Source organism: Lissotriton vulgaris, chromosome 2_1, assembly GCF_964263255.1.
Source record: "Lissotriton vulgaris chromosome 2_1, aLisVul1.2, whole genome shotgun sequence".
Taxonomy (NCBI): Eukaryota; Metazoa; Chordata; class Amphibia; order Caudata; family Salamandridae; genus Lissotriton; species Lissotriton vulgaris.
In genome coordinates, this window is record NC_141687.1 from 443,589,126 (window position 1) to 443,616,810 (window position 27,685).

The 27,685-nt window shown below is 47.0% G+C and overlaps 1 protein-coding gene across 1 annotated transcript in view; it reads right to left on the reverse strand.

Moving 5' to 3' along the window:
• The window catches only part of PTH2R (parathyroid hormone 2 receptor), a 721,892-nt gene that overhangs the window by 150,596 nt on the left and 543,611 nt on the right, over positions 1–27,685 (reverse strand). The window contains exon 9 of the mRNA XM_086958607.1: positions 17,340–17,406. Coding sequence (XP_086814733.1) covers positions 17,340–17,406 — 67 coding nt within the window. The remainder of the gene's footprint in view (positions 1–17,339; positions 17,407–27,685) is intronic.

Consider the following 27,685-nt stretch of genomic DNA (forward strand, 5'->3'; position numbering starts at 1 on the left):
GAAAGAGGTAGGGTTCACCACCAAACCATCCAAATGCAAGCTAGGAGTATGTTCAGTGGACTACCTTGGTCACACTCTATCGGAAGAGGGCATCAAACCAAAGTTCGACTTGGTCAGAGCGGTGAGAGACGCTCCCACTCCGAAGAGCAAAGAGGACATACTATCGTTCCTAGGCCTTGCTGAATACATGGCCAAGTTCATTAAGGATTTTGCAATGGTGTCACAGCCGTTAAGAGACTTGATTAAAAAAGACAGTGTCTTCAATTGGGGAAAAGAGCAAGAGATGTCAATGAAGGGCATAAAGAAGGCCATCATTGAGGCTCTGTTCATTGGGAAGTTTGACCCAAATGGTGCAACCATCATCTCGACGGACGCTAGCAACAGAGGTATCGGGGCCACACTGACGCAAAGAGATGGGAACAAAATCAACGTGGTGGCCTTTGCATCAAGAACCCTCACGTCATCAGAGAAAAACTACTCAACAATTGAGAAAGAAGCTCTGGCGGTCTATTGGGCCATTTGCCACTATAAGTTTTTCATCTGGGGAATTCCTTTTGAAATACAAACCGACCATAAACCTTTGGTTTCACTATTTACAAAGAAGGACATGGAGAGCATGACGCCCCGCATAGCCAAGTGGGCTGTGGGTCTGCAAGCCTACAACTTCAAGGTGTCCTACATTCCCGGACAACAAAATAGGGTTGCGGATTTCCTGTCGAGAGCACCGGCAGAGGGAGAGGTGGAAGAAGAGTCAAGAGGAGACTCAATCCTGGAGCTGCGTTTAGCAGCGGTAGAAGAGAACGCATGGAAAACCCAGATGGAACAAGATGAAATACTGAAGAGAGTGAAGAGACACATTCTCACGGGATGGCCAAAGAAATGCAAGGACATGGAAGCAGAGATCCAACCTTATTGGAATGTGAGGGAGGATCTATCGATAGATGGAGACTTTATACTGAAATCCGGGAAACTAGTCCCTCCGGAAGCTTTGAGAAATCAAATAGTGGAATTGGCACACGAAGGACACTTGGGCCGAAGTCTGAGCAAAGCTAGACTTCGTACAGACTACTGGTTTCCAACGATGGACAGCTAAATGGAAGACAAGGTGCGCGATTGCTACGCGTGCGGATTAAGCGACAAGTCCAAGACCACGAGAAGGACACCCTTGTCACCAGTAGAAGTACCCGAGGCTCCGTGGAACAAGTTAGGCTTCGTCATAGCCGGACCGATACATGGCAAAGGGGCCCAAGACTGGTATATACTGGTCATGGTGGACTACTTCTCAAGCTGGATAACCTGCAAGATTGTCCACAACGTGAACACTAAAACCATCATAGAGTTCATGAAAGAGGTGTTCTCAAGAGAGGGGGTGCCTGCGACACTGGTGACAGATAATGGCGTGCAGCTGATCTCAGAAGAAATGAAGGAGTTTCTCAAGGATTGCTCCATTGTTCATGTCCGCACACCCCTGTATTGCCCCAAAGCAAACGGCAAGGTGGAGAGAGTAAACCGAATGCAGAAAGAGTGCATACAGTTGGCCAATCGAGCAGGACAGAACTTCGAGGAAGGTATAAGAGACATGTTGTGGGCATACCATACCACCCCAAAGTCTACCACCGGATGCACGCCTTTCGAGTTACTGAGGGGGAGAAAAGCTGGCACTAAACTCACACCCAGTTGGATGGGGAGAAAACAAATAGAGGAGGCCAACCCCCAAGAGATCAAGAGGAGTATTGAAGCAAATCAGCGAAAATACAAGGAATGGTACGATAACAAGTGGGGAGTCAGGGAGAGAGAATTCCAGCAAGGACAAAGTGTCTACGTCAAGAAATCGGAAAGACTGAGAAAAGGGGTTGACAAGTTTTATGCCCCCAGTACTATCAAAACACTAAACAAGAATTCGGTGGTCATGGAGGATGGTACATTGTGGAGTCACGACAGGGTGGTTCCGGCTGGGAGGAAAGTATCCAGGTCACACACGACAAGGTCTGAGAGTGGGGACATCAGTGGAGATACCAGACTAGACAGGAGGAGTGACAGACCTAGGAACGCCCCCCAGTGGCACAAACACTTCCTAATGAGATAGCTTCTTGTAGGAAAGCCCCTTTAGCAAAGCAGGCTCCCCTGGGGTTGTATCAGAGTCAGGACCGGCAGGTGGCAGCCCCATCCTCTAACCTAGGTGGAGGTGCATGCTCCACCCCATCTGCAACTTAGTTCTTTTCTTTGTTTTCTGTTTCCATGGGGAGGATGATGTGTTGTATCTTACATTGTATGCACTCTCCCTATCCCCTGTTCCCCCCTTCCCTTTTGGCAGTTCATGGTACAGTCCTCTTGACAGCCGGCGCTCGCTGTGGAATGTTGACACAGCAGCGAGGCTCCAAGGTTGACAGCTGACGGCATTCTGTGTGTTAACTGACTTAATAAAGAACCTTACACTTAACCATGGTGATCTTCCTTTCTACACTAGGTTACTGGGCAGTTGGCCTTAGTGTATTCGTCCCAGACAGTGTGAGAAAGGGGGACTGGTTGTTGGCAGGATGGGTCACCCTGACAGGATGGCTGAGGGTAGTGGTGGAGCTATCACCTACTACACTTACACTTTAATAGGTGCTACCTCCTGCCTTTAAAACCACTTAACTTGACTGTTAGACCTTACAACCCTGGCTTGGCTTTCCCTGACGTTTTGCCTATGCCTTCCTGTATGTTTGACTGTGTGCTGGATTTCGTTTTGATGGCTTAGATGCTTTGGGCACTTTGGCGCTGATAATCAGTGTCAAAGTGCCAGTGCTCCCTGGGTAAATTGTGATTATGATTGGTTATCCATGATTGGCTTATTTGATTTACTGGTAAGTCCTAAGTAAAGTTCATTGTGTGCGCTCAGGGCCTGTAAATCAAATGCTACTAGTGGAATTTTTAGACTGGTTGTGGCGTCCATCTGAGTAGTCATGTAAATGTGTCTCATACCTGTCACTTTAGTGTCTGTGCAAGCAGTTTTTTAACTGCCATGTTGACCTTGCAAGTGCACCAACTTGCCAGGCCCTAACCTTCCTTTTTCTTATATGTAAGGCACCCATAGGGTAGGCTCAAGGTAGGCCCCATGGGCAGGGTGCAGTGTATGTGAAAGGTGAAACATGTGCTGGTGTGTTTTACTCGTCCAGGAAGTGAAATACTGTGTCCCATATGTTAACAAGGGGACTGCCTTGTAACATCTTACAAGTGTAACATTCCACTGGGTCAAGATAGAGAGAGGGAGTTTAGGCTCTATGAATTCTGAATTTTTAAAACGTGGGCATTTCCTTGTCCAACAACCCTTTGCGCCTCTGCCTGTTTGTGTACTGTCTGGTTTTGGAGTGACAGGAGCTAGGGATAATCATTCCCTCCAGACAGTCACAAGAGGGTTGAGGTGTGTCATGACTTTCCTGGATAACTCATAGCCAGGCTGAATAGACCTTTATGCATTTAGAGTGTTGAGAAGAGTTTCCACTAGTACCTGAGTAGGCTTTTTCTCCATTGCACAATGCTGTCGCCATTAGTGAAGCTGGACCAGAAAGGACCGAACTGGTTTTACTTAGCTCAGATACTTTTGCAACGAAGAATACAAAGAAAAAATTGAGTCTAAATATTTGACCCAAAGCCCCAGAACTTAAGATTATTTCTGAAATCAAGAGGAACCTCTACCAAGGAAGAAGAGCTGAAGAGCTGTAAGGAGGAGACTGCCTCTTTGCTGTGTGTTACTTTGCTGGGTTGGCCTGCAGTTGCTGTTTCTGCAACAGAGAGAACCAAGACTGGAACTTTGCAGTGAACCTGCTTGTGAAGAATATCCAGGGGCTTGTGTGTTCCTCCCTCCTGTTCTGAAGTCGCAGGGGCACAAGTACTTCACCACTGGCTTCCCTGAACTCAAATGCTGGGAGTAATAACCTGCCAGGATGTGCCTATTGCAGTTCTGGGCCTCTGGAGGTTGTTCCTGCTGCTGGAAGCAGAATAAAAAATTGAAGAAACCAGGAAAGCCGATGTATCACCCTTCCAGTGCCTGTTTTTCTGACGCAGCACCGACAAGCGGGAGAAATTTCCACACTCCACAGCCATGCAGCTGAAGAGTCAACTCAGCGCATGTCAGAGGCTGAAAATCCGCTGCAAGCTGAGTCCAGTGCATGTACCTCTGAAGGCCGAAATCACCACAGCGACTCCGGCACAGGCCCTGTTGTGCAGCTGAACGAATTGGTGCATTGTGAGACTGCAGTTGAAGAAATCAATGCAGTGCCTCTTTGCCACCACCACATCGACCTCCAACACATTCAGGATTCCCGCGCATTGCACCTGTACAGCAAGTTTTCCAACGCATCACCCGCAGACCAGAACAGTCTTGTAATCAATGCATCACTTGCCCCTACAGTACAAATTCGACTCATCACTCCTCCTGCTTGCAGTAGAACTGTCACATCACCTCCCTGAGGACTCAGGAACTGGCACAGTGCTGTGTTTTTCGATGCTTCTCTTCTCTGCAGCTGTTTGGCCTTGTAAATTTTGATACAGCTAAAGGTACATTGTGTAAAATCACGCATCCATGCATTTCTATGGACAGAGTTGCTTGAAATCTTTTATAAGTCATGTTTTCAATTGTGCATGTCAGATTTTTGTCATTTTGGTTTTGTTTGGTTTAGATAATGATACTTTATTTTTCTTAACTGGTGTGGTTTGCATTTGCAGTGTTTTCACTGTGTTACTGTGTGTCTGGGTGCAAATACTTTACACAATGGCTTTGGAATAAGCCTGACTGCTCATGCCAAGCTACCAAGGGAGGGAAACCGGGATCATTCAAAGTGTGTAACACCATTGTCCCAACTAGAAGTAAGGGTCCGAACTTGGACAAGGTGCATACCTCTGCCAACTAGAGACCCTCATTTTGAACATTGACACTAGCATCTGTCATCCAAGCCAACTTGGGGATTGGGCAGGGGGAGGAAGGAAGTTCAAGAACGAAATGAAGGAGAACTTTAGACATTTTTCCCACTTCAACGCAAGTACAAGGTATAAATATAGAACCCTGAGACCAACTCTTGGATACAATACTGGTCTTGCAGACACTAGAAAAAATTGGACTGCTTGCGTGACAGAGTCCTGACATGCTGCCTGAAGCCTGCCCTGCTCTCTGAGAAGGAAGACTGGACTAGCTTCCTTCAACCCAGGCTACCTTAGTGACTCCAAGCTTCACATGGGTGATCTCTTGTTCTGAGGTGCAGGTACACAAAAGTCTCGGAGGGCACCCTGTAACTGCCAAGCTTGCCTGCTGCAACTGGACCAGTCTGTACAGGGACCTGCTTGAGCTCTGCTGGCCTCTGATAGAATGAGTCGCTGATTCCCAAGAGGAATCTCTCCCTGTCCAGGGCCATTAGTTACTTCAGAGTGCGCTCCTCTAAACAACAGGGAGAAATCCTAATTTTTGGGCTCCACGCAACCATGAAATGCCCAGTTCATGCTAAGATCTTACTTCCGGTACTGACCACCAACACAAAGATTTGGTGACCTAACTCTTTGTGCTACAGTGACTGCTAGTGATAATCGGCAACATGTGATCTGCACTTCGCGGTACAGCATGGACAACCTGCGGTGACTGCCAAAGAGAAGCTCCAGCAATGACCATCCACAACAACCGCCAGGATCTATGCTCTACAACGACAACCATCTGCGAAGCCTAGTGCTTCTCTGTGCACTACAGCAACAACCATCAGTAACACTCTCCCTGCTCTTTGCGGCCTCCTGCACGATGGACTTTGGAAAAGGTAACGTTTTAAGTTGGACTAACCTGTTCCCTATATCTGACATGCACCCCATCATGGTCAAAATTAATTTTTGACTTTCTCCGGTCTAGAACAACCAGATGACCGTGAGTGACTCTAGTGCATTTAGGCACAATACCTACTTAAATAGCATATCTCCATTCTACTGATTGGAGTGTTGTAGTTTTGGTGTCAAATAATGTATTCAATGTTGCTCTCTTTTTCTAAACTGGTGTCAGATTTTTCTTGTGTTGTGTTTTCACTTTATTGCTATTGGTCTGCTTCATAATACTTTACACATTGCCTTTAAGTTAAGTCTGACTGCCTTTCTGCTAAGCTACCAGAATGTCAAGCACATATTATTTTGGCATCTTTTTGGCTTCACGGTGATCGGTATCGTAGTTGTTGCGTGAGAAGGGTTTTTCCCTTCCTACCATATTTCTCAGAGTGTTTTTCTCATTTATTTGAAATTATCAGCTGCTAACTCCCCATTCCTTGTTACTGGACAGTAAATCCAAGTTTGAAAATATAGGGTACAGTGATGGATCTGTTAAATCGGATTCCTTTAAATGTGAGGATTAATCAACATAAACTCTAAGTGCAAAAATATGTGAGAGAGAACTTCCCTTTTTATAAGTATATGGATACTGTACATTTGGCAGTATCAGAGGGAGCTGCAAATTACAGTGGCTCTCATCTACCACACGCTAAGCAATGTTCTACATGCCTGTATATTGACATTGAAGCAGCTGCTATCACTTTGTAGAATTGCACTCCCTGGCCACAATTGGGAACTTACTAAACAAGAATTGGCAAAGCCAATAGGTCTCACCTGTTGACCTGGTAGTTTTGTCACTACGTTTTGCAAAGGCTGGGGAGCATCAGATAAATATAAATGCTATTCTAGGGTACTCGGCAACATTGACAAAAAACAGAAAAAGGAGCACGATGACATGATTGCACGCATGCACAATACTTGATGACGCTGCAGAAGGCTGCATCATTCCATATGGGTGTGAGTACATGATGAAGCATGCACATGAAGGTATCAAATAGCATTGGCAACATGAGGAATGATGTGGGCACCAACTAATTTTTATTTTACAGTTGCAGGATGACGGGAACCGTTTTGAGCCATAAATAATAGCATTACTATTTTCTTGCACTTTTTGAAAATGGAGCAGCTCAACAACAAATGGCAGCTACCGGGCCACAAACAAAACATTAATACAACAATGACATGACAATAGGGACAGGAGAGTGGGGAGAGCAATATAGGTCTGGGTGGCGAGAAGGTGTAAGAGGAATCAATGTGAAGGGTGAGTGCAATGGGAAGTGGACACGGGAGTAAGGGAGACGCTTGGCTGGAGTAGGAATTAAATTTTTCTAAAAGCAAGAAATGCTCAGGTTGTGAAAACAATGGATGTGTTGAGAAGGGGGAGTGTGCAACTAAGAGTATTCCAGTGGTGCTGGGTATTTGAAGGGGGCAATATCACACAAGAGTGAGAGCAAGAAAACATATGTACGTTCATGGAGTGCTTCAACTAAAAAATGAATTCGTCTCCTCTATTTTGACAATGGGACCATACAAGTCATCCTGTCAAAAGGATAGTAATAAGCAGTGCGTAAACAAAGGATGGATAAGCACAATAAATGGTAGGAATGTAATTGAATAGGAAGCAAGTAAACACGCATGACAAGAAAGTCACCCAATGCTATGAAATGGGCCAGTTCTAAGCCTTCTTTTTTGTACAGCCCACAAGAGCAACAGTTGTAGGCGTGGTTGTTTCTTTTTGATACCATGCACTTTTAGCCAGCCACAGTACCAAGACAGCCCTGATCACAGCCACTGATGACACTAGGGTCCTTGAGGACGACGGCAAAACTGCAGCTTTCCTCCTCCTGGACTTGTTAGCCGCCTTTGACATCATATCCCATCACATCTTGATCAACAGACTGCACCACATTGGAATCCAGGGAGATCCCTTCAAATGAATCATCTTGCACCTCACCGGAAGAACCCAGAGAACCACCCTCCCAGCTTTCAACTCTGAACCCAAGAAGATCATCTGCGGCATCCCCCAAGGATTGCCCCAGAGCCCCACCCTCTTCAACAGGTACATCACCCCCCCGACCAACACCGTCAGATCGCACAGACTGACTATCATCTCACACGCCATCAGCCAGCCGCTCATCCTCTTACTGTCAGAAGGCCCCTTCTGCACCAGAGCCAACTTCCACAGAGGCTTGAATAATGTTGCAGAGGTGATGAAGCACAACTGTCTCAAACTCGACATGGACTCAACAGAAGTACTCTTCTTTGGCAACAATACCTTACCATGGGATGATGCATGTTGGTCTGCTAACTCAGCTATCCCCCTGGCCCGATGGATTATTCAGCAACCTCAGCATCATCCCAGACAGCAAGCTATCCATGAAGAAACAGGTAAATGCAGTCACACATCTTCAAATGGCTCCCTGTTAATGCCAGAAGGACTGCCATGCAGGCCCTCATCACCAGCAGGCTGGACTATGGGATACCACTATGTAGGAATCACCTCATGCCTTGTAAGGAGACTAGAAACAATACAAAATTCAGCCGCAAGACTCATCCTCGACCTCCCCAGATGGACCCACATCACATCCCAACTCAAGAAGCTGCACTGGCTCCAGATCCAGAAAGAGATGTCAGTTCAAGATATTGATACATGCATACAAGGCCCTGTGCAGAGGGACCAACATATATCAACAAATGAATAACTCTATGCGAACCGACCAGACAGCTACGATCCGCCTCCCTCCACCTCACAGAAACCCCCTGAATCCATCGAACCAACAGTAGAGAATGCTGCTTCTCACACCTGGTGGCCATAGCCTGGAGCAACTTTACCCTGCATCTCAGGGCTACCACAACGCTCAGGCAATTCAGGAAAGGACTCAAGACCTGGCTGTTTGAATAAACAGGCAATCTTTCAAAATACTGAAAGGTATAAAGGTATAAAGGTATAATAAAATAAGAGCAGCACTCTTTAATTAAAGAAGAACCCTATAAATAGGGAGAAGAAACACACAACCCAAACAACCCTTTAACTAATTAAAAAGAACAGATGTTTTGTGTGGCCATTGGTTAATGACATCAGTTTCAGCACAATGGGACTTGCCTTCCCAAAAATAAAGGGCGCTATAATTTTCCATTTTCTCTAGGAGAAGACACCAGAGTCAGAATGATACAGCATGTGGTATAAAAAGGATTATAAATTGCTTCCCTGGAATGGAGAATAACATGCAGAACTTGGAATACCTAGTCCGATTCCGTATGTGATAAATGGTTGGCGGGGGGGCTTTTTCCCATGGGGATGGGTGGATGGCACAAGGATAGTGTGGGAGGGCATTTCCCTTTTTTTCTACAGCTAGGAAGTTTCTTCTGATCCCACATGGTAAAATATGCGGGATTGCGAGCAGGTGCAGCAGCTTTCTGCAGCCCATGCAGCTCCAAATGGAAGTTAGTGCCTGAGATCTCAAGACCAGGAGTTATCAGGTATAGAGTTTATGGAACCAATATATGTCAGACTGCACACACCAGGATGCACATTATTGGCTGGAGTGTTATTCAGAGCTACAGAGATACCACTCCAAGAAACTACTAATGAAGCCCTCAGTGATATGTGTGCCATGACTCTGATCAGGTGGCTCAGCATGGGGAATACTACCTTACTTCATTAATTTAAATTTGTGGTTGAAAATCTAGAAATAGATTACACTGAATTTGATATAACTAATAAATAATCTCATTGACCTGGAACACAAAAAAATGACAATCACTGCACGTGCTATGCAAATCATAGTGGCTTTGATCTTCAGAAATATACAATTGTATCACTACACCATCCTTACCAAGTATATAAGGGATCTGATGACGTGGGCACAGAATAAATAACCATGCAATAATATACGCCTTGACACTCTAATAAATAGGTTTGTATTTGTTAGAAACTGGGGTCTCAAGTGGGCAGTGGTTTTCACCCTATCCAAGTAGGGACTCTTCCTTCTAGACAGAGTGAAAGGATATCAAAGGTACAATAACCTCTGCTAACTACCTAAGTAGCTTGGTATATGCGCCTTCCCTTCTGTGTGCACTGGAGACATGCTGCCACCCTTAGAACTAGACTCAAGACTTTTGGCCTTAATGTCCAGTTCCTTCAGACTCAGCTCATGGTGCATCTTTTTCTCCAAACAAAGCAAACACAAGGAGATGATGGATGGAGCGCTGAAACTTTTCAAACACTAACCCCCAGTCACAGATCTAGGTTGAATCCATCATCATTCTTTAGCTCACTTTGCCACCCCAGTTCACACACAGCTGTAAGCAAATCAGTCCTGACCCTGTACTTGATGGGAACAGTCCAGATCGAACTGCTAAGTCATGTCTTCCCTGGACCGGAAACAAGCATCCTGGGACCAGTTTCGGGCTAACAGCCCTCATCAACCAGGCTAGCTGGAATCCAGTGGCAAAGTGAGCAAGGGACCCACGTCTGGGCATACCCTGCCAACTTAGGGCGAACAAAGCAAACACAAGGAGATGATGGACGGAGCGCTGAAACTTTTCAGACACTCACCCCAATCACAGATCTGCGTTGAATCCATCATCGTTCCCATGCTCATGGTGCCACTGGATTCAAGCTATCCTGGATGATAAGGGGTGAAAACCCGAAACCGGTCCTATGATGCTTGCTTTCGCTCCAGGGAGGACCTGGCTTGGAAGTTCGGTCTGGACTATTCCCATGAGGCACAGGGTCAAGACTGATTTGCATACAGTCAGGTCTAAACTGAGGTGGCATGGTGAGCAAAAGAATGATAGATTTAGCCCAGATCTCTTGACTGGGTGAATGTTTGGATTTGTTCTGCATTCCGTCCATCAATAGTGTGTTTTTGCATCTTTTTCTCCTCCGTGGCTACTCTCCTCTCCCCTTGAAGAGACACTACTGTCTACCCTGCGGGGCACCTCCCCTCCAGGCAACTCTGCAGCCTACAACACTTCCTCCTGAAGATTTGGCTCCCCAGTCTCAACCATAGGATCCTCTGAATGCCCACTGGCCCTCTCAGCTACTACCCCAGACCCTCAGCTCATTTCGTAGCTCATCTTTCCTGGTGAGACCTCTAAAGAGATTTAAAAATTCATGCAGATGGATATTAATCGCTGCATATTGTAGATATTCCACCTATCCTCCTCAAAAACTACCTGCAGTGATGCAACTGAAGATGCTCCAGATACAGGCATGATGATGTAGAAAAATAAAAAAGTTAGAAGACCAAGGAAAATACAAAACAATATGTGGTTGCGTATTAGTTTGCACTTAGTAGTACTGTACACTAATCACTGTACTTAAAGTATAAACACAAGTCTAAATCCTCACCGCTCACCACCAATGATAGAAATGGAGATCTCTACTTGGCAAAGGTTTGCACCTTGTCCAAGAAGGGACCATTTCTTCTAGTGAGGGTAAGGGGATTACACAGCTAAAATAACCCCTGTTCACCCCCTTGGTAGCTTGGCACGAGCAGTCAAGCTTTTTTTCATGTGTAAAGTATTTGTACATAATTAACACACACAGTAGCAAAATGGAAATGCTACAAAATAGCCAATTTTTATCAAATCAAAACAAGACCAAAACAAGAAAAAAACAACAAACAGTAGTGAAGATATTAATTTCTTTAGAACAAAGCAAAAAAACAGTGCCTCAAAGTCAATAGCACCAACCAGGGCTATCACGGTATCAGGACCAACAAATCCAACAATCAGTGCTCTTCATGAGGTGGTGACCATGGCTTCGTTGCAAGTAGCGGCTTGGGCTGTCGATGTCAGAGTCAATGGGGTTGTCATTGGCAAACCAGGGGCTGCGGTGTCCTTGAGGGTGGTCAACACGGCTACAGTGCAGGTAGCAGCATCAGTGATGGAGCAAAGAGGTGGCGTCAGTGAAAACAGGGCTGCAGTGTTGCAAAGTAGGTATCTACTGCCATGGTGCATGCAGTGGTGTTGATGACAACGTGACGCAGCAGAGGTCAGACCACGGCTGCAGTGCTGTCGGGGTCGGTGGTGCTCTCACCCAATGAGTGGTGACCACAGCATCGGTGCAGGCAGCGGCAGCGGTGATGGCAGAGAAGATGATTTTCTTGCAGGTTACAGCTCAGCAGGCACTCCAAGGGCCAGGAACAGGAGTTGGTACCATTTGCCAGGTGGGAACTCCCAGCTGTGGAGTTCATGTTCTGTAGATGAAGTATTTTGTATCTCTGAGACTTCTTAACAGGAGGCAAGCTCACGTGAGCCCTTGTAAAAATTCACAAGCAGGATAAACAGCTAAGTTCAGTCCTTTTCCCCTTCAAGAGAAAAGCAGCAACTGCAGGCCAATGCAGCAAAGAAACACACAACAAAGGGGCAGCACTCCCCCTTACAGCTCTTCAGCTCTTCTTAGTAGAGTCTCCTCTTGATCCAGAACTGTTCTAACACTTTAGGGTTTGTGGCCAATACTTATACCCCTTTTGACATTTGAAGTAGGCATTCTGCAAAGGATTGTCTTTGTAGTGCACAAGTTCTTGTCCTGCCTAGTCTTGGCTTCAGACACACTCCAGTGGAATTGGAGACAGCATTGTAAAAGGCCAGTCACAGCCATATTCAGGTGCATGTGACAACTCCTCCTACCACTCTAGCTCAGGAAGGCCCACCAGCCTGGTGATGGGCGATCAGAATATACAAGACAGACCTCAACTCCCTTTGTGTGACTGTCTAGAGTGAATACACAAAACAGTCTAAACCAGAGGCTGGCAGGGAAAAGCACAGGATGTCAAAGCAACAAAATGCCCACTCTCTAAAAGTATAAAGAACAATTGGATAGAATGCAGAACAATGTTATACATTCACCCCCATTACAGAGATCTGGGCCTAAATCCATTGTTTTGTTGATTCCCATGGCATTCCATTTTGAACCCAGCCTTATACAAATCAGTCTTGACCCAGCGCCCAATGAGAACAGTCCATTCCGAACTGCCAGGCCAGGTCCTCCCTGAACTGGAAACAAGCATAGTAGGACTGCTTTGGGGGTTTCACCGCTCACCAGCCATGATATCTTATTCAAGTGACATGGAGAGCACAGGACCCACGTCTGGGCATACCCATCCCACTCTGGGTGCAAACGCGAAAAGAACAATTGATGGAAAGAATGCCAAACAATATCATACATTCACATCAGTACAGAGATTTGGGTTTTAATCCATAGTTCTTTTATTCAGGTGCATGTGCCAACTCCTCCTAAAACTCTAGCTCAGGAAGACCCACCAGCCTGGTGATGGGCAATCAGAATATGCAAGGCAGACCTCAACTCCATTTATGTGAGAAAAAGACCACTCTCTAAAAGTAAAAAGAACAATTGATGGACAGAATGCAGAACAATGTCATACATTCACTCCATACAGAGATCTGGGCTGAAATCCATTGTTTTTTGCTCCCCATGCCATTCCAGTTTGAACCCAGCCATATGCAAATCAGTCTTGACCCTGCGCCCACTGGGAACAGTCCAAACCAAAATGCTAGGCCAGGTCCTCCCTGGACTGTCAACCAGCATTCTAGGACCGGTTTTAAGGTTTGCATATGTTGCCCTAAGTGGGACGGGTATGCCCAGACATGGCTGATGAAGGGTGATGCCCTGAAACTGGTCCCAGGATGCTTGTTTCAGGCCCAGGGAGGACCTAGCTTGGCAGTTTGGGCTGGACTATTCCCTTAAGGAACAGGGTCAAGACTGATTTGCATATGACTGAGTCTAAACTGGGGTGGTGTGGTTAGCAAAATATTGATTGATTAAACCAAGATCCTTGTGACTTAGGGTTAATGTTTGCATTGTCCATCGTTCCATCCATCAATGAATTTAAAAAACAACTTCACTAAAAGATGTATTTTTAAATCCCGAGTTCAGGGAACCCAAACTCCAAATCTCCATCTTTTCCCATTTGAAAGTTACACTTGTCAGATATTACAAGGCAGTTCCAATGATAACCTATGGGAGAGATAGTCCTTGTAATAGTGAAAAACAAAATTGATAGTTTTTCACTGTCAGAACATGTATAACACACCAGTACATATCCTACCTTTAACGCACACTGCACCCTGCCCATGGGGCTATCTAGGGCCTACTTTAGGACTGCCTTACACAAAATAAAAGGGAAGGTTTGTGCGTGGCAAGTGGTTGCACAACGCAGGTTGACACACCAGTTTAAAACTGCACTCACAGACACTGCAGGGGTGGGTCTAAGACATGTTTACAGAGCTACTCATGTGGGTGGCACAATCAGTGCTGCAGGCCTACTAGTAGCATTTGATTTACAGGCCCTGGGCAAACATTGTACACTTTACTAGCGACGTACAAGTAAATCAAATATGCTAATCATCCTCACATTTTACACAGGGAGCTCTTGCACTTTAGCACTGATTAGCAGTGGTAAATTGCTCTGAGTACCTAAACTAGCAAAAACAAAGTCCAGCACACAGTCAAAAAATACAGGAGGTAGAGGCAGCATGTGTTTGTCACCATATAAACCGCCCCCATCCTGCGCCCCCATGCTTAAAATTCCATTATGGCCTGCCGCCATGCACCGGTACTCCACGGAGCTCCAGGGAGGGAGCAAGCCTGTGCTGGTATCTGTAGCTTTGTGTTTGTGTGTGCAATCTCTTTGTGTAACCATGTGTCTTTATGTCAGTGTGACCACGTGTTTTTTGCTAGTGCTTGAGTGCTTGATCTGTCGGCGGGAGGGGGAGTTAGTATTGGTGGAGGGGGCATGCGGTGAGTCACTGTGCGTCTCTATGTAGATATTTGCGTTGTATGTGTGTGTAATAGATCTGTGTGTTATTTCTCTGCTAACCAGCTGTATTTGTGTGCACGTGTGAGTGTCCTTGATCTGTGTGTTTGAAGGCTTCTAAATGTTTGAACTTGTCTGGACCTGTTGATCCACCTGTGTTTGATGTGTGCGTGTGGATCACTGTGTGTTCAACGAATCTGTAAATTTTTGTGGGAGATCAGTGTGCGTTAGGGCATCTATGCATGTGTGTTCAGGTGTGTGGGAGATGGGCATTTGCGTGTCTATAAATCAGCTTGAGTGATAAATTCTCGATGTGAGAGGTAGTGTGCCTTGAGATATGCGCGTTTCGTTGTGGGTCTTTAGTTTGTGTGTTGGTGTGTGTTTATGCGTGTACGTGGTGAGCCCATATGTCTGTACACGTGTTCTAGTGCCCACCCGCTTGTATTTGGGTGGAGAGGAAAAGAGATCGTCGTGGTTTGCTGTCTCGCCCATAGAAATGGATTGGCTTGAGGCGCCCACCGTCTGCTAAGGCTTTGCCTCTTAGAGGGGAGACTGATGCGTCTCCTCGTAGCTCCCACCCTTGCAAGACCCCTGCTTTCGTGTTCGCGGTGTGGCACTCACAATGAGACATATTATGAAGGCACTAGCCTGCAATGATGGACTGGCACCCTGTTCTTAATTTGTACAGATGGTTTCTGGTGCTCAGCATCGGCACTTAATTGTCAACACCAGAGCTTGTGACAGCCTGCCACAAGATGGTGCTGTCTGGCTCATCTAGAGAGGTGACCAAAATAACAGTTAATTATGTATTCAATATCCATTAACAGTCACAATTTTCTGCTGCCAAAGCCATTCTTATAGCTTTGGGGGCCTGAAATAGTCTGAATTGTTATGCTTTCAGTAGTGTGATGGTTAGTAGTTGTGTTGTTACTATAATTGGCAGCATTGCACGGGCAATGTGTTGTGCAAGCTACAGCAGCCTCTTGACGAGAGCCCTAGCACTTATTCTTTTACAAATTAAGCACTGCAAGCACCTGCTAGAAATATTTGGGCAGTGGCCTCGGGCGACCAGCTCCCCATTTGTTTAATACCATTTCAGACCTAACCGGCCCTCAGTGTGCTTGTGGCTACAATGTATAGTAGAGGCCAGATGGCACAGGACACCTGCCCTGGGCACCACATGAATCTTGTTCAACCGAAAACGTACCCAATTTGAGCTCTTCCTTTCACTTCTCACACCCTTTAAGTTGTGGACCCTCGGTCGCCTCTAAAACCTACAGACAGCTCATATAGAAATTTAGGAAAGTATGAGTCGTTTTTATTTACAAAGGGCATTTGGGTAAGTTTGGCATCCACATTGTGCCAGCTACCTTCTGCCAAGATAATCTAAGCTTGACATGAAACTTAGAAATTGACAAAATCAGCAAACAAAATCTTCCTCAGAAATGTGTACAAGCAAAAAGCTCAAGCTCCGCATTGCCCCAGCCCAGAACCCATTTAGCCAGAGGTATAAATGCATGACAGGACTTGCTCACTGGCAACACTTGAAAATGCTAGACTAAGGGGATACCCTTGTCATCGTGCTCCAGTGGCCATGCAGCCCTCAAACACCAACATTTTAGGATTGCTCCTGAGCAATCTTAATTTCTTTATTTGCCACCTGGGCTGTACTGGTTGGAGAGACAAAGTTCATAAGCATCCGCCATCATGTCATGTGGCCCCCAAAACTGCCAAACCCCTCAGTGGCGCATGCTAAGGTCAACATTGTCATGCAAGGCATGCACGCGTCAAACTGTGAGATGTAAAGTTCTCCAAAAATCTTAAAAATAAACTAGAGCAATACTAAATCGACCTCCTACCACCAAAAACCAAATAAAAAAAATAGGCCAATAACTTTTAAGTACAGATTTAACAAACACCTTAATATCACCTCAAAGGCGGTATTTAAAAAGATAGGATGGGGGAGTCAGTCATGGGAGCCCTCAGGTCCTGGGGGCATCCGAAGGGCGAAAGGGGGTGTTTTTTGATACTGTTACTTGAGCCTCATTAAAACATATTCACTTTGAATTTTTTTAAGTCGCAATTTTTGTTTTCGTGTTGATTTATAGCACTTTAAAAGAACACTTACCGAAGAGCCCTCTCGGGCCTTCCTCTCCCCCTGTTGCCGTCTCGGAGCCTTCCTCTCCCCCTACTGCTCAGGAGCATTGGGATTCCCTTCCTGGGCTGAAGCTCCATTCAGTGCCACCACAGGAGAGTGCCCCTTGTGTTCGGCAGAGCTCAGGCCAAACTCAGTGGCTCCCATGTGGAAAGGTCTTCTCCTAACTCTGCTACTGTCCTGCTGGAGGTTCGGTAAATCAGGTGGTGCAAATGCAGAGAAGACAGGATAGTGTCCACTTCTCCTGCTCTGCCGCTGCCAGCTGCTCACCCCTCTCTATTTCTTTCTCTTCTGCCTTCTCGTTCTCTGTCTTGCTCTCCCTCACTTGCTGTAAACAGGTCTTGCATTATTAAAAGTTTGACCAAATGGCTTTTTAAATGATAATGCAACTCCAATAGCTCAAACTTTCTGTATGCAAGACCTCTTGCATTGCAAATGCTTGTTTCTTTGACTATTAAGCAGACCTTAAACTCTCATTAACACCAACTCGAATCTTTGACCCTACTAAATTGAATAGAGTAAAATAGCAATCGTATATTTAATCGTATGGAAGATAAACTTACCGCAATAGCAGCTAAAATTGGTGCCTGGTAAATCCATTTGATTTCTCCTGCACTAAGCTCCCAACATCTGTGAAGTAAAACAATATATATTCAAAAATAAGTGCTAATATTCATTTTTCATCCCTTGATAGATTAAATCTGATAGATTCAAATTCACTTTTGTGTTTCTGTATAACAACGGATTCAAATTTACAAAGTAATTAAGTTTAAAATGTAATTGAAATAATACAGCTTTAGATAGTAACAGTATGTTTACGAAAGTCTTCATAACCAGTAGAAAGTGTTAGGAATGTTTTAAGGTTTTCCCGTTAGACCACTTGGAATATATGTAAGATTTAAAGTAGCTTAGTAAATCCAACTTTAGTGCATAACATTACACTGTGGCATGTGCAAAATTTGTATTACACGAAACATAGTTTCACAGAGTTCTTCATCATTGGTCTGCTCGAAGAGTTTTATTCTTGGGCTCCATCTATGTTTTTGCTATTGTAAATTGCTGTCGCTACCTTGACTATATTTTGACTCACAAACTTCTTGAGCTTCTTGTATGTTTAATTTGCGACAGGCGTATTACCTCCTCGTCCGTCTTCCTCGCCACAGTAATCACTAATGAGCATTCTGCTCCTACAGAAACTCCAAGCAAAAGTTATCATACTAGCCTCCCTATCCCTCCAATATGCCCCCCAATGGCAACAACCAATCACATAAAAGGTTACAAGCTCCACACCACAACCTGTTTTTTTGTTTCTGCACTACTCCGAGTGCTGTGTGCCTGCGATGCTGGAAAGTGGGGCTGCGATGGCTGAACTCTGGCTCCTTGTGGGGTTTGATGTCAGGGAATGTTGGTGTTTATGTATTTATTTGTTTGTTTTTTGTTCCCATCATCTACTACTTTCTCCTCGTCCTGCTCTAGCGGACTCGGAGTTTCATGGAGATTGGTTCGCATGGGAACCAGCCTTCTTTGCGGGGACACACGGGTCTTTGACCTGCTTTAACGGTCTTCATGACTCGTTTAAAAATGTTGTAACGCGCTTCCGGCAAAGCGGACATTGCGCGGTTATGGAATATTGTTCTTCCCCCGTTAATAAACGGAGTTGTTGTACTTATATGTTTACTAGCCTTGTTTGTTGTACTCCGCTGCATGTTTTTTATTGATGGTGGGTCTGGCGGCATCGTTAGGTAGGCGCCCCGGACTTCCTCCGCTTTTATGGTTGTTTGATGGGCATGCAGTGGCGGGGTTTGTTGCTGTTGCCTAGCGACGTACGGTCTTTTATGCCGGTCGAATTTGCCGTCTGATGACTGTGTTGGTTCACTTGATTTTGGTGGTCATGGTGAGTGGTTCAGCGGTTGTTGCTGATCCTGGTTCCATGGATGTCGCTTCTGGTTCTGGGGTGACACTTCCTTCTTTGGTTGTCTTGCAGAAAATGGTTATTTCTGCAGTGGCTGCTGCTTTACAAGATACGGTGACTGTTCCTCCTATTACAAAGGCAACCACTGATGCAGCTCCTGCTCTTGATTCAGAAACGGAGGAGGATGTGGACGTCATGGGACGTTTTGTACAGGGTGCCGACCTTAAGGTGGTGCTTGGTCACATTCGGACAAATTAGGTTTTTTTCCTGAATCTATTGTGGATTTAGTAGATGATTTCTTTGCGCAATATCAGCGTCAGAATCCAGAATCTTTGCCCCTTCATTCATCTGTTTTAAAGGTTTTGGAGACAGAGTGGAAGGATGTGGACGCTTTTCCACGTTTTTTGAATAGGCGTTATCCTTTGCAATACTTGTCTGTGAAGTTTCCTTCATCAGTAATTCTTGATTTATTGATGGCTAGTATGTCAATTCATGGAACTGTTGTTGCAGGCGATTCCTCTCCTGCTGACCCGGTGGATCGTAAAGTTGATAGTGCGGTGAGGCGCTCTTTTGCTGCTGTTAATTTTTCCATCCGGGTGGCGTCCTATTCTTCTTACGCCATCCAATCTTTGCTTAAAGACTTTCAATCATTAGCAGAATTGTTGGTTCAAGGGGAAGATGTGTCTTCTACACCGGCTATGATGGAGCAGCAGGTTTGTCTGCTTTCTGAAGTTTCATTTAAATCTTAAGGGGTGGCTGCTCCTGCGGCAGGGTCTTCTGTCGCTGTGAGGGGGCAGTTGTGGCTCCGCTCATGGAAGGCTGATGCTGCACAGAAAGGTCTATGATGGGCGGTGTAGGTGCATCTCTACTCGTCTGTTTTGAGGGTGTCAGAGGCTGTATGGTGGGATATTTACCCCGGTTTCTGTGTAACCATTGTCCCTTGCTGTAATTTGCCCTTCGGTTCCCAGCCTAGGTTGTGGTGGATGTTGGCCTGGACATGGGCATTTTTCCCACTGTCGACCGGGTGGGATGTTGGGGGCGGTTTCTGTCTTTCGTTTCCTTTGGCTCCTTGTGCCTGTGCCCAGTTGTCCTTTTCCAGACCACTGTTGTGGGTCGCGCCTGTTTTGTACCTGGTTGGACGGCCGCCTCGTAGTGCCGGGTGCTGTGGGCTAGAGCTTGTTGTGGTTCTGTTCTTGGTGGGCCATTTCGGCTTTGTGAGTTTTGATTCTGTGCATTTCACTGTCTGGTGTTCACCTTTTGATGCTCACTTGGTGGTTCTAAGGAGTGGCTATGCCCTTGATCCTGATAGTCATGGCCTGACTCCTCCGGCCTTTCTTGATCTTGGGCGTGGTCCCCTGCCAGCTCTTCCTCCTCTTCCACTACAGCTGAATGCTCCAGGTGTGGGTCCTGCGGGAGGTCGGCTGTCTCTGTTTCCGGTCGGCTGGATGCCATCTGTGTCGGTTCGATGGGCTCTCCTGGTGGTGTTGCCGGGTTTTTCTTCTTGTTTTCCTACCGACTCCTCTGGTTGGTTTCGGGTCACCCCTTTGCCCCGGGTCTCTCTTTGATTGGAGGCGCTGTTGGGGGCTTATGCTGCCTTTTTGACTGTGGCGCTATTCTTCCGATGACTGTGGATCGGAGGGAGCCGGGTGTTTTCTTTGTTCTCTTCCTGGTGGGATATCTCACGGGGCGTGTTTACGGTGGTGGTTCTCCCTTGGTTGGATTGATGTTTTTGGTCCCGTCATATCCCGGTTGGTGTCCTTGCAGGTGTTCCTGCCTCTGCTCATTCATTTGTTTTCTTCTCTGGTTTGGATGTACATTGGGGCTCCCTGGGGATGCTGTTGGTTTGGTGTTCATGCATCATACACTGACATTGCCTCTGCCATCTGTTTTCGGGTGTCAGGGATTTGCCCTCCAGTGTGACTTTGTTTGGGGTTCCGGGCTCCTCTCCCTTTGTCTCTTATAGTGTGTTATATTGTTTTTTTCTCATTGACACCCCTATGGTCTGGATTATGTTTTGGGGGTTCCTGTGACTGCCATCATGGGGGATGTTCTTTGTCTTATGTTCCGACGTCGGCCGTGTCTGTTGGTTGCCTCTCGGATGATCACTGCGAGTGCCTGTCTGTTATCCTGTACAAAAGGGGGTGGTGATGAACGGAGCATCTGAACCAATCAAACGCTCACACCCAGTCAATAGATCTGGGTTTAATCCATCACCGTTCTTTAGCCCACTCTGCCACCCCAGTTCTGTTACCCTGGGCTCATCTGGATGACTCTTTGATGCTGTCTGGTGGTCGGTGGCTTTGCTTTCTTGTTCCTCCATCTGCGTGGTGCTGAAGGCTGTTCTTTTGGGTCACTTGATGTTTATCGGCCTTGCTGGTGTTTCGACGTGTTGGTGTCCGGGCAGACTCTCATGTTGTCATGTTCTGCTTCTCTCTATTGGGAGGGTTGCGATGTTCGGTCCCTCAGTTTCCTCTGTCGCCTCCATGGTTCCTGGCCAGGGTCATGGTTGGCCTCCCTGTCTGCGATTTCTCTCCCGATCTGGGGGTATGTGTTGGAGGACTGTCTGTTTGGGTTCTTTCCCTCCTGGGGGTCTTTTTGTCTGTTCAAGATGATGTTCCAGCTGTTGATGGGTTGTTTTGAGTGTCCGATGGTGGACTTGTTTGCGTCTTCGGTCCATGGCCCGTTCCGTTGTTTCTACGCATTTGGGCCTTTTCCATGGGCTTGTAGGATGGATGCAATATACTTCCATTGACCGAGGGGCCTGTTGTCTGCCTTCCTCTGGTTCCCCTGATTCCGGCGATTGTGCTGGGGTTTGGATGTGATGGGGCTTTAGTGCCTCTGGTGGTTCCAGGTTGGCTTCGCCCCCATGGTTTCCTCTGTTCTTGGTGACGGCATTGCGTCCGGGTTGGATGTTGCCGTTCCTTTTGTTTCCATTTCATGGACCCTCTGGTTCCTCTTCCGGTGTTCCCGTCTGCGTTCCTTCTGGGTTGGATCTTGTCCTGTATTTCCTGTTCCTGAATGATGTTTCATTTGGGGTTGCGGGTCTTTTCCTGCTATGCGGGCACCCCTCTGCTTTTGTTGTCTTTCACTATGCATTGGGTCTCCTTTACTGTTTTGTGTCTGCACTCTGGTTTGGCTCCTGTTTGGGTCCTAGATATTCTGGGGGTCGGTGTTGGTTGGGCTTGGCCCTTTCTGCCCTCCCTTTTCGGGAGGCTGCCTTTGGATATTTTTTTTTTGGTCTCCCTTTTGTACCTGTGGGGCCTTTGAATGCTCTTCTTTTTGCATCTCTGGCTCCTTGTACTGTGTTGTCTCCTCCCTGAGGGACCTTCTGTGGTGTTGAGTGCATTGCCAGGTGTTCCCTTTGGTCAGTTGCAGTTAGGGGACTTGCTGTTTTTGGCATTCCGAAGGTTTGGGTGCTCTTGCATGTCCTTCCTTTTTTTGTGCATGTGTGTGCTCTTTCTTAAGACGGTTGGTGGAGTTGATGCTTCCTGTTGACTCCTTCACACATTTTTGGTTTTGTAGCGTGCCTTGGTGTGTTGTTGCCTCACACGGCTGCTTTTTCTGTGGTGGGATTTTGTTTGTCATTTTGGCTGCTCCGTCGGTGTCTGTTGCCCTCTTGTCTGCCCTCTATCGGTGTATTTGGGTGACTCTCCTTTTGGTGTCTGTTTCAGTGGGTGGTTCCCTCTTGTCCGCTTCGGGGGCGTTCTACTCGTTTTGTGGCTGTTTTTTGGTCCACCTTTCCGGTTGTTTCCTTGGGTGTTTTGTTGGACTGCCTCTTGGTCTTCTCAGCTTGCCTTCTTTTGTCGTTGCCGGCTTGAGGTTGGTGATTTGTTGCCTTTGCCTTTTTGTTCCGTACTCAGTGGTTTAATGGGAGCTGTATCTCTCCTTTGTTGTCACTGACGTTTTTTGTTGTACTGCCTACTGGACGAGGGCTGTGTTTCCTATCCATGAAGCTGATATTGCTTTGGTATCTGCTCATTAGTGATTACTGTGGCGAGGAAGACGGACGAGGAGGTAATGCCCCGGTTACTTACCGGTAATCTTCATTACCCCGAGTCCTGGTCTTCTTCGCCACAGTATAGTTTCCCTTCCTTCCCGGCCCTTTGTTGTGGCTTCATGTATACGGCTTTGGTTTTCAGGTTGTGGTGTGGATCTTTTATCCTTTTATGTGATTGGTTGTTGCCACTGGTGGCCATATTGAAGACTAGTATGCTAACTTTTGCTTGGAGTTTCTGTAGGAGCAGAATTCTCATTAGTGATTACTGTGGCGAGGAAGACCAGGACTCGGAGTAATGAAGATTACCAGTAAGTAACCGGGGCAATATCTGCTATTGCCTGATGACAAAAAAGTATTGTGAATAAAATAGGCGAAAGTTTATAATTATTTTCTCGTAGAATTTACAAATTGAATCATAGAATTAAACAAAATTACGCTTTTAGCAAGAATGTAATGTGGTTTGTCAGTATCTTAAATTGCAAGGTAGCAGGGCTCATATAAAAGACGCTTTGCAAGTTACCAGCAGAAGACTCTTTTGTTAAAAAAATTTCGCTAGGTGAGTTGTTTTCTGCTCAACCAAGTCTTCCACGTCACATATTATGTAAACATTGTGTAATGCAACATTTTTTGAAAATCATTACATTTTGCATAATGTCAACTTCAGAAATTTCGAAAATGACTCATGCGTCATTACACTTTACAAAGTCCTCGAAAACCTACACAATTTTGGACACTTTATATTCCTATGGTTTACATTGCAGAGATTAAAATGTGCTTTAGAACAGAATGTGTGAGCAGGAAAATGAATTAGGAAGCAGAAAAAGCTGCAATTTCCGTGAAAATAATGAATGTATCATCAGCTGTGAAAAAAAATCTTAATGTGTGTTGGACTTGGCCCTTCTGGCAGGTTCAGCCCTGAACTTTTTGCTTTTTAAAGGTGACCTAGGGATGGTGATTCTTGGTTTCTGCGCACTTTCACTGTCTCCCAGTGGAAAGTGCGTGCTCACTCTGAGTGCGTGTGGTGAGATAGACCTGCACTCACATAGGAATGAATGAGGAATGTATGTGTCCCTGGTAGTTCCTGATGCATTGGGTGTGCAGGCTCGAGTCTGGTATGTGCGGACTCGTGTGATTGAATGCTGTGCAATGGTGTGTGCAGCATGTTTGTGTCTAATATGGAAGTGTTACTTCTAGAAGTGTGCCTGTCTGTGCACTGAATGTGCTGGCTTGTGATTGGCTGGAGCTGGCTGGTGTGCCAGGCTCCATGAGTCATGATGGGTCTGCCCCGGTGCTGAGTGATGAGATTAGCATGTGTGATGTGAGGGAGTGGTGCACCTGGGACCTGAATAAGGCTGGGCTTTCCCCACACAATGCTGGCTCCGCCCCCTGTGGTGCGTCTAATGTCCCTAGCCTGGCCTGTGAAAGGAAAAGGTGGTTGAGCATATCACAGTGCTCCAAAACCAGCTGCGACTGGTTTTTCCCCCACCCTGCACCCTGAGACAAAGGAATTCACTGTTTAAAAAGGGGCTGTGTCTCTTTACAAAATGTTCTGGTTTCCAACTCGAATCTACCAGGGGCACACTGCTGCTGGGGGCCCAGGGAAAGGCTTGCCTCCCTGGGCCCTGCCCAGCCCCTAGACTGCTGATTTCCTGGACTCCTGAAGGACTTTGTTGCTCTCTGGTTGCCCCTAGCGCTGGAGAGCGCTTTATTTTACACTAGCGCTTGGGAGCGCTTTTCTTTTATCCTCCTGTCCGTGTAGCGCTGGGGAGCGTTGCAATCATCCACCTAGCGCTGGGAAGCGATTTATGTCGAGCTTGCATAGGTGCCCACTGTAGGAGAGTCTGCAATCCTATGGTCACCCCCGATTTTTGCTCTTTGCTTCACTGGTTTATGACTTTCCCTGGCTGTGGGCCTGCTAATCAGACCCACAGCCTAGCTGTTCTCTCTCTAAATTGACAACCATGTACCTTAGGTGCATTTACCAATTGGTACTGGGCCACCTTATCAGTCCCCACACAGTGTACTATAGGTACCCAGGGCATAGGTGTACCCAGGGCGTACCAGGGGCTGAAGCATGTATTATGCCACCCCTGGCTGGCCATCTAAACAGACACAACTGGCTGCATGACAGATGGGGCAGGGTAATGTAATCACCCTTTGCTTTAGATATAGTTACCTATATCTAAACCTAAAATGGACACATATATTCCTATCAGTCACTCCTATGGCAGGCCTTATCAATCCTGAAGGCAGAGTGCTTGTAATAATGTGAGATGGTGCTCTGGCATAAGCTGAGCCCGTTTGCAGCTTGCGGAACCAAGTCCTAATAGCTGTTCTATGATAACGCTATACAATATACTCTTAAGTGCATTATAATCCTCGCGGTTATTGCCAACTTTGGTATAACATTATCAAAACATGTCGAGTAAGGTGTCATACGAATTGGGATATCCCTCGCCAATTCTGGCGACGGGGGTAGCATTCCACCCTTCTGGAGGTACACGACATGTATGTAACTGTGAACCCCGGTTAAATTTTAACTCGAGCCTCAGCATCACAAAATGGATGCTGCCACCACAGACACAAGTCTGTCCTCCAGCTGCTGGGAGTCCTTCCAGCGAGGGATGCTTGGACAAAGGGTTTCCTGCCTTGGGAGGTGCTAGCACCACTTCAGACAGGATTTTGTGTATTAGGTAGGACAGAGCTGAAAGGAATGAGACATGCCTGGGGCACACAAGGTGTCCCTGTGCATACTCTGGTCTAAACCAGTTCCTGGGGCACTCCAGCCCCAGAGCTGGCGCAAGACCGGACAAAGGATAGGGGGTGTAACCACCCCCCTTCCTGGTCCCACCCAGAGGAGGGACCTAGTTGAAGTACAGCCCCCTTTAGCCGGATAAAGGTAGGAGCTGGTCCCATTCTGAATTAGATTATCCTGAACAACTTTACAAGAAGAAACTCTGGACTTCGACGTTCTGCTCCACAGAAGACTGAAGACATCTCCCTTGTGGGAAAGGAGTGTCCACCCTGCACAAGCAGGCACCATCAGTGTCCAGCGGCTTCACTTTGTCGTCTTCCTTCCCGGATACAGACTTCAGAGCCCGACGAGACCCGGATTCCCAGACATCTCTGACCTCTACCTACATCTGCAGCACAGCTGAGATCCGTGGGTGCGACGAGACACGTGGGACCGGCCATCTTGAAAGAAGCAGCACTTCGCTCCAGCACAACTTCAGAGGTATCCTCGTCCAAGTGCTTTGGGGACTGAGAAGCCCCGACCCCGAGCAGCTCCTGCAGCGAAGACCAGCCCTCCAGCCTCCACGAGATCTGCGTGGGGCCCTTCTGCCTGGTTGCTGCTCGACGCGTTGTCTGGTCACTTGCCGGCTGGCTAGTGACCTCCTAGACGATGAAACCCGACAACTTCACTGCTGGTCTGGTTGCTCCAGACTGGCCCTTGCTCCCTTCCAAAAGAGGAGCACCCCGGACCCTCCTGGTCCACTCCAGATGCCGTTTCCACTCACCGTGTGGGTTGCCTTTGCCAAGGCCTGTTGACTCCGAATCCCAAGCCGACACAGCCGACACCGCCGACAGCGAGAGCCTGCGTGGGATAGCTCGTGCCTCCATCCTGGTTGTCGAAGACACCACCTGGTCCACGTGGCTGCAGAGACAAGCGTCCACCTTCACCTGATCGCGATGACGACATCTGGTGCCAAGCCTGGTTCCACTCCAGTCACTGGCTAGTGACTTTGAACATTGTCCCCTCTGCTTTCAGGTTCTTCTCTTCACTGATCCACCCTTGGATCACACGGACATCTTCCTCCTGACCGCCTGCAGCATCTTTTACTCCAGGCTCCATAGACTTCAACGCCGGAACTCGACACCACTTGGCACCTATGCACCGCAGCCTGTGGGTGAGGTAACATGAGCATTTCGGGTAGCTTGACTCCTAGTGTCCAGTTCCACAGTCGTTTTGGTCCTATTTAGTCAGGGACGTCCGTACTCACCTTTTTCTTAAAACTGTACTGTCCATAGACGTTTGTACGCATCTCGCGTGTGAGTTCACACTCTGCACACGCGTTCCGTGGGCCTCCTATTACCTACCTTAAGTTAGTTTAGCGTGGTCCCAGCGATCCTGAAGCCTCTGGACAGCTCCATTCCTATTATTGACTTTCACATTCCACTTCCTTAGTATATGGTTTGTCGTGCCCCTAGGGCACCATTGTAAATCGTGCAACTTAAACGTATTTTTCCTAAGAGTTTCTCATGTGCTTAGCCCTCTGACCTCATAAAGAGTTAAGAGGTGTATGCTAGTTAATAAATACTTGTTTATTTTCATAACAACCTGTGTGGTGTCCTTTCACTTGGTATTCAAGAGGTTATATGTGGTAAAACAGCTGGCTTCACATGCCAAAAGAGTTTAGCCTAAGACTGCTTTGTCCATGCTACCACTAGGATAGCTGGTCTATAAGGTTGACTTACAACCAATCACCATAAGGGTTGTTTGGACTGATACAAGGTGATCACTAGAACTAGTGAGCATCATATATCAGGCCAACTTCTCACACCCACCCTGCGACTTGACCTGATGCCGTTTTTGACCCCCTGCGAGTGCCCACCTCGCTTAATTACTTATTTTGAGGGAGCCTACCCCTCGTAATATCCCCGAGTTCGCCGCCGCTGGCTGGGACCCCTTGTGACCTCCTCCCCGGGCCGCGCTGGGATTGGCTGCCGGCCCAGTATACCCCCATGACGTCTTTCCTCGGGCCACGCCGTGATTGGCTGCCGGCCCAAGGAGATCCCAAAGTCCCGCCGTGGAGCGAGACGGAGTAGAAAGCGGCGGGAGCCTACTCCGCGCTCCTGCATTGCCCCAAGTGAAGACACCGTCCCACCCCCCGGGGCTCCCTAGAGCGAGGGGAGGCCCTGGAGAGCGAGAGGAGGCTGCAACGCTGGAGAGTCCCGAGGAGCGGGAGCTCTCCAGCCCCAGCTGCTGCAAAGACCGGTGA